Genomic DNA, 16,908 nt, shown 5'->3' on the forward strand with positions numbered 1-16,908 from the left:
ATAAGTAAAATATTTTTTTAAAAAAGTATCTTAGAAAATAAAAAATTTATTGGCAAAAAATGATACAAATGTATTAGAAATGGGATTAACATGATACTAAAAGCATTGAGGGAATAACGGATGTATGAAGGTAAAAATGAAAGACCAATTAACTGCAAAGGATTATCTCAAATATAATTCTGCACTATCAAACTAAAAATCCTATGGAGAGGAAAAAGTGAAAAAAAATGTCTTTTTTTTTTTTTAACATAAAGAAGCTGGGTGCCTGGGTGGCTCAGTGGGTTAATAAGTTGCTGCCTTCGGCTCAGGTCATGATCTCAGGGTCCTGGGATCAAGTCCCGCATCGGGATCTCTGCTCGGCAGGAGCCTGCTTCCGTCCATCTCGCTCTGCCTGCCTCTCTGCCTACTTGTGATCTCTCTCTGTCAAATAAATAAATAAAACCTTTAAAAAAAAAAAAAAAGAAGCTAATGGAATCATCAAAAATCCTCTAAGTAAAACATTTAATATACAGAGTTCACCACTGAAGTACAAATGGTACCAAAATTATTAGTCAAGGAGGAGACTCAGCACACAAACTATCAGTGTAAACAGATAACAAACAAACAAACAAAAAAAGACAAAAATAAAAAACCCAGCGAATGGAAAAACCAGGAAAGGGCAATCGAGATTTAGAGCTAAGAACAAATCGGGCTATTTTCATGGAGGGGAAGAGGTGCCGAAGAGCAGCTACGGCTGAAGTCTTCGAGATGCTAACGGAGCTAGTCAGAGTGGACATAAATATGGTACTCGTGGACGCTGCTCTAGATTTAAGACAAGGGGAACAAAAACTTTAAATAAAACTGCTGAAGAGGAGATCTTAGACAGTCATATCAAAGGAAAAAAACCAAAAACAAAAACAAAGGCTATTTTAGAAAAATGTAATTTAAAAACTTACGTAAACTAATTATTTCTATACCCCATTTTTTTTTTTTTTAAGATTTTATTTGACAGAGAGCTAGCAAGAGAGAGTACTGGTTGGGGGGCAGCAGGCAGATGCAGAAAGCAAGGAGCCCGATGTGGGGCTCAATCCCAGGTCCCCAGGATTATGACCTGAACCAAAGGCAGATGCTTAATGACTGAGCCGCCCAGGGGCTCCCCTATACCACATTTCATTAAACCGAATCATGCTAAGTGAGAGGTTAAGGTCCAAAAACCACTTTGAAAATCATAAAAATCCATTCATCCACTCAGTATTTTTAAGTGTAAATGACTGTCACAGTATTAAGGTGGGGAATGAGGCAGACACCAAAAATCGACACAATCGGTATCAAGCAAGGAGCAGCACCAAAGTCCTGAGATCCCGTAATGAGCAATCCAGACTTACCTTCTCTAGTTCTATAAGAAAGCTGTCCAGAGACTCATCTGAGAGTTTACCAACTTCAAACATTGTGACCGCATGGCTTTTCAAATTCTGGCGTAAAGAAACAAAAATAAAAAACCTAAAATGGATCTTAAAACCTTATACAAGTCTATTATGAATAAGTTCTAATTTTCTCTTTTTAAAATGAAACAGAACATCTCATATAACCAAAGGTGATGAGGTGCGAGGCTGACCGTCACTAAAAAGTTACGACGCTCCTCCAGGGAATGTAAAACAAGACGGTTGGCATTTTGTGTCTTCAGGAATAAATCCAGTACTTAAAAAAAGGATCTCAAAGCATGAACTATTTTACATCTAATCTTTAAACACTGTAACACTTAAACAAGAACTGGACTTACTGGTGAAAGATTTCCCATCATTAAAAAGGCAGTAAGAGTTGAGTCAAACAGAAAAGCAATGCGCTTTGTATATCCTGTAGATAAACTCAAACTGCTTACACTGGCTGTGTCCGCTGGAATAACAACAACAAAAAAAAAATCATAATTTAAAATCAAGTAAATGAAAATTTTTCTTTGCCTACCATTTGGAATGAGAAAGAACTGCATTTTCAACTTGATTTAATAATTCAAAAGTACATAACTAACTATAAGTAATTTTACAGTTCTAAGAGGCTCCAATCCTACCTATCTCCAACCAGAGAAAGTAAACAAAAACAAAAACAAAAAGAAAACTTCTAAGTACTCACTTTTGTGGTGTTTTTTGAAAGCCAGTAATAAACCAAGACTTGGTAACTGTCAGAACACTTAAGATTAGTTAGCCTGACCTCTTCAGACAAGTCACCTGGCTCGGGTAGCCTGGGGTAAGACTAGGGCTATGCTGTGCTCCTCTCCCCCCGCCCCAACATAAAACCACGTGCAGCCCCTCATGCACAATGCTTTCTTTACCTCCCTTTGTGTTAGCCCATGCTGAGGCCTTCCCTCACTCACTAGCTGGCAAGCTCTTATTTGTTCTTAGCCCAATTATCATCTCCTCCACGAAGGCTTCCCAAATCTCTAGACCAGAAAGCTCTTTCTCTTTGCTCCCCACAAGCACCAGAACACTTCTCACACTGTTGAGGTTTTTGTGATTACACTGCCTTCTCTCTCCCTAGACTTATTCTCAGAAGCAAGGTACCATATTCAATGCCCAGCATACGGCTAAGGACTCGAAGACTGCATATCAAGTGAACTGTACCAAGAACAAAGCTGACTTCGCTCTGTGAGTGTCGGCATAGACGCCTGGTGTCTCTATACCCTGAGGGATGGCTAACCTGGATCTTCTTGACTATTGGTGTCCGTGTCGGTAGCTGATGAAACTTCCTGCGCGGGACTCCTGCTTTCCCCACCATCCCACGACAGCAGCATCTTCTGTGGGTCTAAGGTACTCCTATGAATGAAGAATCCAGCCATGTTTTACAAATCATGTACATCGCAGCTTATATAAAAACAGCTACTGAAGTCAGCACTCAAATTACGAATACCCATCCAGTCCCGTCTATGTTCAAGCCCCAAACGGAGACGTAGCCCCAAAATGCTCTGCCCACACACAGCAATGGTTCTTAACCAAGACCCACGGGCAGGCTCCAGGGAGTGTGAGAACTCTTCACAGCTGTTTGTAAAATAACGTATGTACTTTTCTCTGGGGAAAGCGTTCTTGTTCTCACCAGATTCTAAAAACCATTTATCACACAAAAGATTAAATACCACCAACAGGCAGCGTTTACCTCAATGGACAGGTGGATAAGTAAAATTTTTGTACATAGAGCAATGTTTTTTTCAAAAGGAAACTCTAATATCTCAGACTGAATAAATGAATTACTTTAATCTGTTTACGGATGGAACATTCCTCCACGATGAATGAAGCTGATCCAAATTTATTACTTGTCCCTTCTTATGGGCAAAGCCCAATCGGCAATACATTGAAACAGCATTCTGAAAGAATATAAAGAAGTTAGCATTTAAAATAAACCAGACTTCAGACTATTTGTAGAAATAAAGTATTGTCATTGACTCTGACACAATGATCCCCAAACACTTTTATGCCACCAGAAAAAAACATTTTTCAGTAGGTCTGCTCCTCCCCTAATGTGTTCACAGATGTTGAAGAGAGAGTGCTTCCAATTCCCTGGCCTGGCGCTCTTTAGGATGCAGCAGCAGAAGAGGGTGCTTTCAGTGACCTCGTCACGAGACATTGATCAGGCAGCTTCTTGTACGCGCAGGAGCGTGAGTGCAGGCTTTCACTCCCCAGCGTGGAATACTGCTTCAGCGCCCTTACCTTGGTCTTTTCGATCTTTGCAGGTACCCCCTTTACTGTCCTCACTCCCCTGCACAGCCAATAACAATCTCACTGTGTCTATTTCTCAGTAGCTTATCAAGACAAAAGTTTATAATAAAAGCCATTCAGTATTTATAAATAAAGAGTATAAAAATGATATACCTTAACCAAGGATAAGTCTATTTCAAGGACATTTGCAAGCTAGAAAATAAAAACAAAAAAATTATTTACACTCCTAGAATTATCAGTATTACACAGTTGTAATAAACAAGTGAACCATAATTGGCAAAATTTTAAATTATGAATAATTAAAAGACTCAATATATATTAATTCTGAAATCAGAACTTTCTTCTTTCCTTATGTCTAAGTAGCATGAATCCAGATAGTGACCATAATGATGGAAGGTTCTTTCCTCTTTAGTCTCTTTTAAAATAAGAAAACGCTTATATCAATCAATAGTCTGCAATCCTTTTACCAAGAATTATATTAAGTTATTTACCAAATTATATTATTTACTAAAGTTGTTATGTATATACAGAAAGTAACTTGAGAATTGTAACTTAAGTATATTATGGTCTATGGCCTACCCATGCATATTGATTCTGAAAACATTTTAACCTTATCATTAAATAACTTTATCTACTTTACACAAATGTATTTTATAATCTTGAGGTTAAGTTCGTTCATAAGACATTGTCATACTTACCTCGGCAACATTAGTATGCTCATCTATGGAAACAAATATCTTATAGAGTAGAGTTTCAAAATAATCCCCTTGCACCCGATTCATTACAAAACCTTCAAGAGGAGGAACTAAAACAAAATAGACTTTTATCAGTCATTCAATTTTATAAAACAAGAAAGCATATGCAAATACCCATTCAAAAAGGGAAACCTCCACCTTAGGGACTAAATTCAGTTTTTGATTTATTTTATCTACTCCACAGCAAGTTTTCTAAAACCCCCAAAGTTAAGGCCATCTACAACCCCCTCTACACCGAGGACTCTGATAGTAGAGCATAAATCCTACAAAGAGTAACCCCAGGGAACTGTCAGCATTACTGCGGCAGAGGAAGTGCTGGAGGACATGAACTGGGTAGAAAGGCAAGGGGGCTGCGGCTGCTTCCGAATGGGGAAGGCTGCAATGGGTGTGTTTTCATGCCTTACAGACAGCAGAGGTGACTGGGCTAAAGAAGCAAAGCAGGAGACCAGGTGGGCTATACAAAGACCAGGTGGGGGCGCCTGGGTGGCTCAGTGGATTAAGCCGCTGCCTTCGGCTCGGGTCATGATCTCAGGGTCCTGGGATCGAGCCCCGCATCAGGCTCTCTGCTCCGCGGGGAGCCTGCTTCCTCCTGACTCTCTGCCTACTTGTGATCTCTCTCTCTCTGTCAAAGACCAGGTGAACGGAGAGTACTGACTGCCTTTCTCCCATCATCCCTGCTCCATCCTGAGAAGAAAAGAAACTTATCTGCAGGACTGCCACTTTTACCAGCAATCACTAGTCTGTGTCCTCCTCAGTGGCCTCAGTGGGAAGAAGGGCAAGACCTTCTTCAGCACAGGAGGCAGCCCAGCGGCGGCCGTCCACCCGAAGGTGTACTCACGCTCATTTCTCTCCATCTCTTTGGTCCAGACACTCTAACCCAATTTACTAGGGCACTCTGCCCAGCTGACAATGAAGAGGTACTATGGCTTCCTTTACCGTTCCCTAAAATGCACCCTAAATGTGCACCCTGGGAAGGAAGAGTACCTAGGCCAACAAAGGGTCTGAGTATCCCTGTGTCCCCTGACCCTAATACCATCTACCTATACCCAAAACCTAAGTTATTCCTAACAAAGAGAAATCAGACAAAATTGGTCAAAATGAAGGTGGTCAAATGAAGGCAATGCAAAAAAAATCACACCGTACATTTTAGGCCAGATTATTCACTTTCCAGATCTGGCTCATGTCACGTTCTAATTTAGTGTTACCTATGGTTCCCATCATCCAAGTACTTTTAAGGATCACCGGTTTCTCTTTAGAAGTATTTTAGAAACCTCATATTCATATCATTCATTCTTTTCCTACACTATCAATTGTGTGAATAATAACAAACATTTATTGAGCACATGTTAAGTGCCAGACTATAGTACACAATTTCATCTAATCCTCTTAACCTCCTAAGACATTCGACACTATACCCCTGTATTGTAGAAAAGAAAAATCAAGACACTTAAGAGGTTAAAAATACACAATTTACATCTAGACAAAAGGAACAACGTAACTCTACATGACAAGATATTGCAGAGTCTCCCAATACATACAAAGTTAAAAAACAGAGTACGAACTACAACACACCATCTGGGTAAAACTAAAGCCATAGAAAGAGGACATACACATACATGTCTATGTGCTGAGCACACTTTTAGGAAGATAAACAAGAAACTTAACAGTAGCCCCTGAGAGAGAAACTGGGTGGCCAGACACAGGGGTCAGAGGCAGATGTTTTTATACTCTTTTATAAATTTAGAATTTCGTATCTTAACTACTGCCTACTCAAAAATATGTGGGGGGGGGGGCGGGGACAAGCTCACATATACAGGGACCAAGACTGGTGGTTGCCAGAAGTGGGGGAGAGGATTATAAAAGGAGTAAAAAGGTACAAACTTTGAATTATAAACTAAGTAAGTCCTAGGGATGTAACTTATAGCATAGCAACTAGCTAGTAATGCCGCACTGCATATCTAAAAATGGTTAAAAGAGTAGATCTTGGGGTGCCTGGGTGGCTCAGTGGGTTAGTCTCTGCCTTCGGCTCAGGTCACGATCTCGGGGTCCTGAGATGGAGCCCCACATCAGGCTCTCTGCTCAGCAGGGAGCCTGCTTCCCCCCCTTTCTGCCTATCTGCCTACTTGTGATCTCTCTCTCTGTCAAATAAATAAATAAAATCTTTAAAAAAAAAAAAAAAAAGAGTAGGGGCACCTGGGTGGCTCAGTGGGTTAAAGCCTCTGCCTTCAGCTCAGATCATGATCCCAGAGTTCTGGGATCGAGTCCCGCATCAGGCTCTCTGCTCAGCGGGAAGCCTGTTCCCCTCTCTCTCTGCCTGTCTCTGCCTACCTGTGATCTCTCTCTGTCAAACAAATAAAATCTTTTAAAAAAAGAGTAGCTCTTAAAAGTTCTCATCACAAGAAAAAAATTTTCTGGTAACTCTGTGTTGTGATGGATATTATTAACTATACTAGTTATTAACTAGTATAAAAGCATCTGCCTCATTTCCCAAAACATACAAAATCATCAACACTACAGTTCATACCTGAAACTAACATGGCAGATGTCAATTATAACTCAATAAAAAAATAACAAAATAAAAATTTTAAACATGTTAATAAAAATAAATAAATATAATGAAAAAAATACATGGAAATAGTCAAGAAAAAAAGTTATTAAGAAAAACAAAATAAAACAACACTCACAAGGCAGGCCCAGCCATAATTAATGTTAAAGGTTACTTTAAGTCACTGTAGTGAAACAGTACAATATAAAAATAAAAATAAGTAAGTGAAGAAAAAAGGATATCAGAATTAGATCCAATGCAGAAGGGAATTCAATGTATGACAAATGTTATGCTTCCATTCAGTGGTCATGGCTTACTGAAAAAACCGTCCTAGCATTTATCCAAATGTTACCGGTTTTCCGAATAGAAGAAAACCAACTTGGGCCCTTATTTCACATCAAATACAAAAGTAAGTTCCAGCTACAGGTTTGGATTTGTATGACAAAAGTTTTTAAGAATTTTTAGACTATTTCTATATATACCTTAAAAGTATTCTATCAAGCATAACAGAAATCTAGAAAGTGTAAATGAAAGGGGAGCCATAAAGCGAGCAAGTATACAGTCTGATGATGGACTAAATATGTTTTAACAACAGACGCCTTCGTGACTATTCTCTTTATTTGTTCCGGTTTATTTGTTCCACCATCATACTGCTTGTTTTGTTGAAACACAGATTAAATGCTTTCTCTGAATCAACTTTGGTGTCTCGTGCTAAATTTGATGGCCTCCATCTTGTCAAACTGCTTTCCTTTCACAGGTTATTCCAAATTAGGGAACATCCCATGTTCCATGGCGACGAGGAGGATATATTCAGCACTTGTAAGAGCATGAGTCTGTCTGGGGCGCCTGGATGGCTCAGTGGGTTAAAGCCTCTGCCTTCAGCTCAGGTCATGATCTCAGGGTCATGGGATCGAGCCCCGCATCAGGCTCTCTGCTCAGCAGGGAACCTGCTTCCCCCTCTCTCTCTGCCTCTCTGCCTACTTGTGGTCTCTGTCTGTCAAATAAATAAATAAAATCTTTAAAAAAAAAAAAAAAAAAAGAGCATGAGTCTGTCTGTACCACCAGAATTTACCAGATCCTAAGAAAAGCCTGGCAGAACACATCTCTGTAACGACGCAGCCACGCACTTGGCCTGTCTCGGACCACACCTTGCAGACGCACTTAGTGATAATGTGAGTCAGTGTTCGAACACTCAGTCAACAGGGACTGAAATGAACTAATCCAAAACCAATCTTTTTAGGTGATTCTCAGATGAGTCAACATTAGTTTATTGATGAGAGTAAAGACTAGAATAACACATAATGCATTCCTATTTTCCCACAGTGACAGGAAACCACTACTAGCCCCATCCTCCAGAAATCATTCCCTTGTCAAAACCTTTCAAACTGTAAAACTAGTATTTTGTTACAGCAGCAATTCTATTAAGCAGAATTAGTATTTCATTGCTTTTTGGCTGTCTTTCCAAACTGAAAATAGAATTCATGTATGCACGTGGTTCAAAATCCATTCTTAAAGAACTACTGACGCATGCTAACACAAATAAAGGTCAGGACACATGACAGCAAGATAACCTGTCCAGATTCAACAGAGATACGAGGGAGTATTCTTGTCATAAGCCCCTCTCATCGCTCAATAGTTAGTAGGCAATTTTTGACATTTTATATTTGATTACACAAACATTAAATATCTCGTATGAGAAAAGACACCAACAAACCAGAACAATAGCTGAAAGATGTGCTGGAAAACATACCTGTAACATATAACCTAAATACAGTATAAGAAATCTAACCTAGAGGAGAAAAGCTCCACTGTGTTCGAGGATGTTAACCACATCACGACTATAGCAAGAAAACTATAAGTAGCCTCAATAACGAGCAACAGGTTAATACACTGACACATCCACCAGAAAATACACAAGGGCTTTAATAGTGGTTTAACTTGGGAATGGGTGAAGGAGGAAGGGAGGAGTAGATAAAGACAAGAAAGACAATAGCGCCACAAAAAAATAAGACAGGCACAGAGAGTAAAAGTATCAGATGACAGGACTGAACATCTATAAAACCAGTTATGCACCGAACACAGACTAAAAGGACATAAATCTGTAAAACCATTGAGTTGATTTGGGATGTGAGAAATTTATTTCAGATTTCCATTATTTTAACATTACGTGTACAACAATGTGAAGATAAAAATAAGGAATTTAAGTAAAACACACTGCAATGTGTTACCATGTACCAAAGGAGAAATGTCTTCCTCTGAGAAATTCGACTATTGCAGATCTCAGAATGGCATGTGTCTAATCTGTTAGGGCGTCAGATGTGACGTGCGCAATGCCCAGGACCTAGTCACCACTGAAAAACAGCGAAACACACAAGCACATACTCACCTGCTATACAACTGTCATCAGATATTGGGACATCCAGATAAATAAATCCTTTGTTATATAAGCCTACGGAAGCAAAAGTATTTGTTTTAGGTGGAACACTAAACCACAATAAATTTAAAACAAAACAGATTCCTGATTTTCTATAAAGATCCTTACAACTGAATGCTAGGTGAAGGAGAAAAAAAAGTGAACAGAAGAGGAAAAGAATTGAAGTTTTCAAATCTGTTTTCTTCATATGCTCAGGACTACAGAAATATCCTTACAACTCATCTGTATAAATTTCTAGTGTATGTGAAGAACTGAATGAAAGCCACACAGGGAAACAATGGACCAAAGTCCCAGTTCAAACAACATGCCTTAGGAAATAGTACCATGTGTATCTAACTGATAAAAATTTCTATTAATTGTTGATGGTTTAGAACAAGTTTTTATGTTGACAAAAGACCGTTTCTACTAACCACTTACTATGTACTACATTGTAATCAAGTGATCCAGAGAGCTGAGGGCCCGCATCGATGATCTTATCAATAGCGCATTTCTCAGGCAAAGTGCATATCTAAGAAGAGCAAAATATTTTCAATGAAGTTTGATCCAAAGTAATTCATAAGTCTCCTGAAATCATGTTTAAATCCAATTATTACAATTATGATTATTATATGATTATATATTACATTTTATATATTATACATGATTATGATTATTATGTGTCATTAGCTAAATGTACCACATACTTTTTCTTTTATCACTCTAGAATTCAAAGGAAAAAGTTATGTACATAACCATCAATTTAGGCGCCGTAATATGCTACCAACAGAATGGAGGACAAAGTAATTATAAGTACCAATATTTGCTGTTAAGTATTAAGTGTTACAATAAATACCAATATTTAATCATCATCTCTGAATGGGAATCAGATCCATTTGCTGACTCTGAACCTCTCAGATCGGAAGTTTATTCAGACCCACATGGATTTATCAGTGACAGGAAGTTCACTATCTTATGACAGTCTGACAGCTGTTAGGAAGTTCCTACACTGTTCGGCTCATGAGATTTAATCTGTCTTCTGAAGTAAAATAAAATGCAGACTAAAAAAAAGCCCCCACACTCACTTTCATTCCTTCAACCACACAGAGGCGTGACCTGGTCTCTAGGCCCTCTGGTCCACAGCCCTGCCCCTTTTCCCCCAAATCAGCATTTCTTCTACCAGGCACAGGCTCATCTGCAATGTGGTCCGACCACTGGGAACATCACTGGCCTTGATCCAGGCCCTCCCCGGCCCCCATCAAAGCACCTCCCTCTTCCAGAGGACACTTCAGCAGAGCAACGAGGAGCACCACTCCCACAGCAAAGTGGCTGAGGTAAAATCCCGCACCTTTACCCCCCATGGTGACTTGAACCATTACTTCATGTCTCTGTGCTCACTTTCCTCATTATGTGAAATGGCGTACAAGGAAGACACACCCGGCAGGCTGTTAAGAGCATCTGAGACAATACAAAAGGTGCTGGGAAGAGAGCCCTGCGCCTCTAGTGCATAGCAAGTGCTCGGGAAGCCCCGGCCACTATCATGGCAGCTAGCTGCAGCATCACATCACTTGAGATGAAGCTTCTGTCTAATCCAAGTCCCCAGATTACTGAACACGAACCAAATCAAGTCTCCCTCATTACTGGATTTTTTAAAATTTACTGATTTGAGAGAGAGAGAACATGCATGCACGCACACATAAGCGGGGAGGGGGCAGAGGGAGAGAGGATCTCAAGTAGGCTCTGTGCTGAGCGTGGAGCCTGATGTGGGGCTCGATCGCACGATCCTGAGATCACAATCTGAGCAGAAATCAAGAACTGGACGCTTAACCGATGGAGCCACCCAGATGCACCTCCCTCATTACTAAAGAGTATCTTTGAAAACCACCAATATTCTAGCCTACCACGGTCATTTACAACTTTGAACTTACGCTTAAATTTTCTTCACGAAAACCAAATAGTGTTACTTTTTAGAAAAATTAGAGCTATGATTAAAAGTTATAACTTAAAAAATAAAAATCCAATGTTTAATTCCAAAGGGATCTACCTTTATGTCATCTTCTGTGATGTATCCAGCCTGCACCACCCACCACGCCTCTATGGCGATCTCCACCGGCTTCACTGGTAGAAGATCACGAGCCGTTTTCCTTCTGAAAAATTTCTTCAATGGGACAAACACGTGAGAATTTGCAATCAGCCTGAAATCCATACTTTCTTTTTTACTGATCATAGTATAAGACTGTTTCTCACAGTCTAATAAACAAATCTTTTTAAATCCTCCTGCTTTAAAATCTGAAGAATTTTAGATACACTGGAGAGAAATATACTATAGACAAAGTCATTCTTCAATTATTTCAAACTAAATTACTTCAAAACACTAATCATCAAATCTGGATCTAAATCCAGAAACTCAAAGGAAATCCAGGAGGTAAAAATGAATTTGGAGAATGTGTCCTTACTTCACCCATCATGATGGGAGAGGAATAAGCAAGTAAAAAGACCAGCAGAGCACAAATTAATTTTTAAAAATAAATATTTTATTCCTTAAACACTGTAATTCAATAATCACATAAGCATAACCTAGAAATATGGAGGAGTTGTTTTGGTATTTTGTATGAAGCATATTGTCTTGATCAAAGAAATTTCTGTTCAGTATTTCTACTACTTAAAACAATCAGAATGTGTGATAACAGGGATGAAACAAGAAAGGGAAGGGAACAACTAACTTACTTTTGACGACCGACACTGATTCATCAGATCAATGTACTGATTTCTTCCTATGCCAAGAAGCCTTAGACCTGAAATTAAGAGCCTTTATTTTAAAAACACTTAATGTATCTTAAAATATCAGTACACCCAGGTCTTTTAGGAAAAAAACCCTTAGCTTTTGTTCATCTCTGATGACTGAGTAACAATCAATATCAAATTAAAAGAAATTCTTCAAACAAAATACAAAAGGAAACCAAACTGGGAAAGGTGAACTCGAGCTGACACCTCTGACGATGTCACATGGAAAATCTTTAAAAAGCAGAAACCCTTCCAATATCAGGAAGTCAAAGTATACTTCTCAGCAAAAGTTTCTCCTTACGCAAGAGAACGGTGTCACATGTCAAATATATACTTCCTTAAAATAAGCATAATAAAGCAAATTATATTAGCAACAACTGTGTAACATGCTGCAAAACTATCATGTACAAATTTTAAAATTTTCTTCCCTCATGTGGAACACAACACAGCCCAAGTATCAGAAAGAATGCATTTTCTAGAAATATAAACTTTTTCTCATTTTACCCTCTAACGTATTTCTCCCTTAGACATTTAGACTAAACCTTATACTTGACTTGCCTCACCTGATAAAAATTCCTACCAACACTGTGGCTTGCTGTTCCCATGCTTCAAATGTTTCGGTTAAAAACACACAGGACGACACAGACAACAGCACGCACGCACAGCGACAGACTAATCGTTACCTTCAGCGTCATTACATACTTACAGTCAGCGGCAGTAAAATTGGGCAATGAATCATAACTCTTCTCACTGTTCATAATGTCCTTTCAAAAAGAAAACAATTAAAAATTCTAAATGCAAAATATCCTTAGATATAAACATGTGAATAAATACGCATTATGAGAGCCAAACAGGATAATCGGAATTGTTGCCCGAAGCACTCAGATGAGTGTGCGACCTAAAGCATGCAGGCCGCCCTGTGCTACTGGCCACCTGGGCCCAACCGGGTCACTGAAGATCAGCCCTTCGCTCTGCATTCCCCACAGCGCTCCTGAATCCCAAACATCTGCCCTGCAACTTGTGCTCTGCAGAAGCTACGCAGGAACACCGCTTTCAGTTCCTGCCTCTCCACGCCTCACACCTCATCCCAGATTCGTGCCCGGAGAGGGGCCTGATGTGTCACACTTCCATCAACACACATCTGAGACGCGCACCACCAACAAAGACCGTGACCACTCTGTCATCTTTGCGCCTACGAGACCCAACCAGCAGCACAGTTAACCTCAGCATCCAGCTTCTTCCAATGCCCATCTGTTACTCCAATAATAAAACAACTGTCTACTGTGGGGATAGGGCCCATTTTCAACCTAGGACCTACACCCAATGGTGTAAGAACAGAAAGCAGACAGCAACAAGCGCCTGGACACAACTGAAGGTTGGTAAAGGGGGGAAAAACCCTCCCCCTATTATCTCTCCTAAACCTTGTGGTCAGTGCCAGCAAAACAAAGAGGCAGTCCTAATTATTCTACGTACTGATTACCTGCCACCTTCATTCTGCTGCCCTGGCTCTCAGGAAAGGGGACCGACAGAAACCACGGCTGTCAGGCCTCAAGCTTTACGCTAATATTTCCTCCCAAACAGGGACACAGAGACATGGGAGGCGCAGGACGGCCTAAGTGCTTGTGAAGAAGGGGCTTGGGGAGAAAAGCAAAGGGAGCTCTCGCAGAGGAAGCCACATCAGAAAGTGAGTCCCGTCCCATTTCTAATGCCCCACGTACACCGTGAACTCACCTCCATGATCCCAGTATAGTATGAAAACGGTGTTATCCTCAGGCCCTTTACCATTATATCTGACAGATGGTAAGGGTACAGCATCAGATGATCACGACTGTACTTCAGAAGCTCCTCGTAGTATCTGCGTTCATCTTTCTTGACATGTTTAACTGGGGAAAGCGAGAAATTTCCAATTTTCAGGTGTCTTACAATTATCTATAATTATAAATGCAATAAGAACTACTTTACAAACCAACATTAACTAAAATTAAAAGCACAGTAGTTGGAAGAGAACAAACGAAACTAAGTTGGAACAAAGAAACAAGCCACAAAGAAACAGACTTCAGAGTACACAAGCGGAATCTGCAACAGGACAGATAAATAGAGAGAGAATTCTTACCAAGTCAGAAAGCCAAGAAAGCAATCATGGAATGTTCTCTCTAAAAGATGCAAAACGCAAGCTAGAATTCATCAAATCCCTTACTATACCACAAGAGAGCCAAACTGAATGGTAGTTTTCAATGCATCAAGTCTATTTCAAAAAATTATTTGATAGTTTTTGTTCTTTAAATGGAAAAAGACCCCTGACTCCCATGAAATACATTAAATAAAACAAAACTATCTCTGAACTACAGTGCTTAAACTGAGAGTAAATACATGCATAGGAAGACTAGCAGGGCAATAGAACAGACTAATGAGTCATCTGACAAATAAAAACCAAACAGTTAAAGAAAAAGTTAAAACACACACACACACACACACACACAAAACCAACTATGCTTAAAATTTGTTCCAATTATTACAGAGATTTCATTAAATTTATATTTTGAATATTTATGGGGAAAAAACCCACAAAATCCAAAATCAGAAACTATTAAGAACGAACGTACTTCTCTTCTGGCTTATTTTTTCACCTAAAGTGAAAAAAGTACATCTGAATTGAGATTAATATTCTATAGGTAAAATGAATCTACAAATGATACTCTTTAAAAAAAAAATAATTTGAATCCGATTTAGAAAGAATAATTTACTTGCTCATACAAATTGTTGTTAGGTGGGTCAGTACAGAGCTTCTTAAATGTCTACATGGAATAATTTCAGTATTAGAAAACATGCACTGAAAAGATCAATGAAAATGGTTAATAGCAACAAGTGTTTCCACTGTGATATAAAAATGTCTCTACTTACCTAAGTTGTTTCTATATCGTAATTGATTGCGGATACTGTAAAGAACAACCTGCTTTTCATATTCTCTCTGTGAATTTCCAAGACTCTAAAAAAAAAAAAAAATTCAGATAGTTTTAAAAATAGCTTCTGAACTAAACAACAGTACTTTTTCCTCATACAGTTTCAAAACCATGCCCTTTAATTTTATCCTACTACCTCTAATTTCCAGGACAAAGAATATTTTCTTAAATGCTATTATACTAATTTTCATACTATAATATTAAACAAAAATTCGATGTGTTTATTTTCAGTTTGCCTTTCTAAAAGGACTTACTGAAATTACCTGAAGTATTTAATATCAAATAACAGTCCAAGAGCATAACTTCATTAAACTAACAAAAAACTAAGCTCTACTTAAAAAGCTTTCTTTCTTGGGGCGCCTGGGTGGCTCAGTGGGTTAAAGCCTCTGCCTTCGGCTCAGGTCATGATCCCAGGGTCCTGGGAAAGAGCCCCGCATCAGGCTCTCTGCTCAGCGGAGAGCCTGCTTCCCTTCCTGTCTGCCTCTCTGCCTACCTGTGATCTCTGCCTGTCAAATAAATAAATAAAATCTTAAAAAAAAAAAAAAAAAGATTTCTTTCTTGACTGTTCCTTATTTGTGTGTGTTGAATAAGTGGACAGATGGATAGGTGGATGAATGGATGGTTTCTTGCACCTACTTATCTTTTTAATTTAAGAGCGGCAACTAAAGACAGATCCCTGTCTGATAATTACTTACATCTGAGGGCTATGATTATTAAAAATTAGTGTCTCTGGAGAATGTACATTTCAAATGTACCTCTAAATGATAAGATGACTTTTTTCTTTTCTTTCTAAGATTTATTTATTTGAGAGAGAGAGAGCGTGTGCACACATGCAAGTGTGGGGAGGAGAGGAGGGAGAGGGAGAAAAAGAATCTCAAGTGGGCTGCCCACTGAGCACGGAGCCAGATGCAGGGGTTCAACCTCAGGACCCTGAGATCATGACGCGAGTGGACATCAAGAGTCCAATGCTTACCCGACTGAGCCACCCAGGTGCCCCAATAAGATGACTTCTAAAAAACACCTTCTCCTTATGGTTTTGTTAAAAAAAATTTTTTTTAGACAATTTTAGAATTCTGATACACTTTTTAATGGGCAAAAACCTTTCTAGCTGTGCTTTGGTGTTTTAAGTTCAAAACTGGGCTCTCATGAAAGCAAGGAACAAGTATGTCTGATTACAGTCAACATTACATTCAATGTGCAACCACAAACTCAATTTAACATGACTGCTCTCCCTCTTTTTAATTACTAGGTATGATCTTTCCAACACGCCGTAATATAAAATCAGACATCTTAGAAACTAATGGCAGAAAGATCAGAGGATTCAGTTATTATACTTCCTACTCAAAGGTCTGAAAGCCAAGGTGAATGTTTCTACACATACCTTCAGCAAAGGCAATCTTCACAAGACAGGTTAAGACACAGAATAAACTGGCCCATAACCGGACCACTGGTGGGATGTACTTTAACAAAAAAGTGATGATGTGAGAAAACGGCCATCTTTCTTCCTGAACCTATGTTAATTAGTTTTCACAGGCTAAATCGTGACCCATACTACTGACAGAATATACGTGCTTTTATTTTTTTCATCTGTCTTAACATCTGCAGAGTTAGGAGCAAAGGTCATCACAGAGACACTACTCCACATCCTCTATGCAGCACCAAAACCTGGGTAATAAAGATGTTGAGGGGAATTCAAATGCTGGGTTTGCTACAAAACTTGTAAAGGGTTTTCTCTAGCTTTGTTGCCAGATAAGTAAGCCTCTTTCCCAAA

The 16,908-nt window shown here is 39.2% G+C and overlaps 1 protein-coding gene across 1 annotated transcript in view; it reads right to left on the reverse strand.

The window, feature by feature from the left end:
• Positions 1–16,908, reverse strand: part of FAM91A1 (family with sequence similarity 91 member A1) — a 46,743-nt gene that overhangs the window by 26,207 nt on the left and 3,628 nt on the right. Inside the window, exons 2-14 of the mRNA XM_046004404.1 lie at positions 15,079–15,163; positions 13,909–14,060; positions 12,884–12,941; positions 12,121–12,188; positions 11,438–11,551; positions 9,835–9,925; positions 9,370–9,432; positions 4,382–4,488; positions 3,837–3,875; positions 3,219–3,331; positions 2,671–2,786; positions 1,760–1,872; positions 1,365–1,451 (exon numbers count right to left, since the gene is read on the reverse strand). Coding sequence (XP_045860360.1) covers positions 1,365–1,451; positions 1,760–1,872; positions 2,671–2,786; positions 3,219–3,331; positions 3,837–3,875; positions 4,382–4,488; positions 9,370–9,432; positions 9,835–9,925; positions 11,438–11,551; positions 12,121–12,188; positions 12,884–12,941; positions 13,909–14,060; positions 15,079–15,163 — 1,206 coding nt within the window. The remainder of the gene's footprint in view (positions 1–1,364; positions 1,452–1,759; positions 1,873–2,670; positions 2,787–3,218; positions 3,332–3,836; positions 3,876–4,381; positions 4,489–9,369; positions 9,433–9,834; positions 9,926–11,437; positions 11,552–12,120; positions 12,189–12,883; positions 12,942–13,908; positions 14,061–15,078; positions 15,164–16,908) is intronic.

The sequence above is a fragment of the Meles meles genome, chromosome 1, assembly GCF_922984935.1.
Source record: "Meles meles chromosome 1, mMelMel3.1 paternal haplotype, whole genome shotgun sequence".
NCBI lineage: Eukaryota > Metazoa > Chordata > Mammalia > Carnivora > Mustelidae > Meles > Meles meles.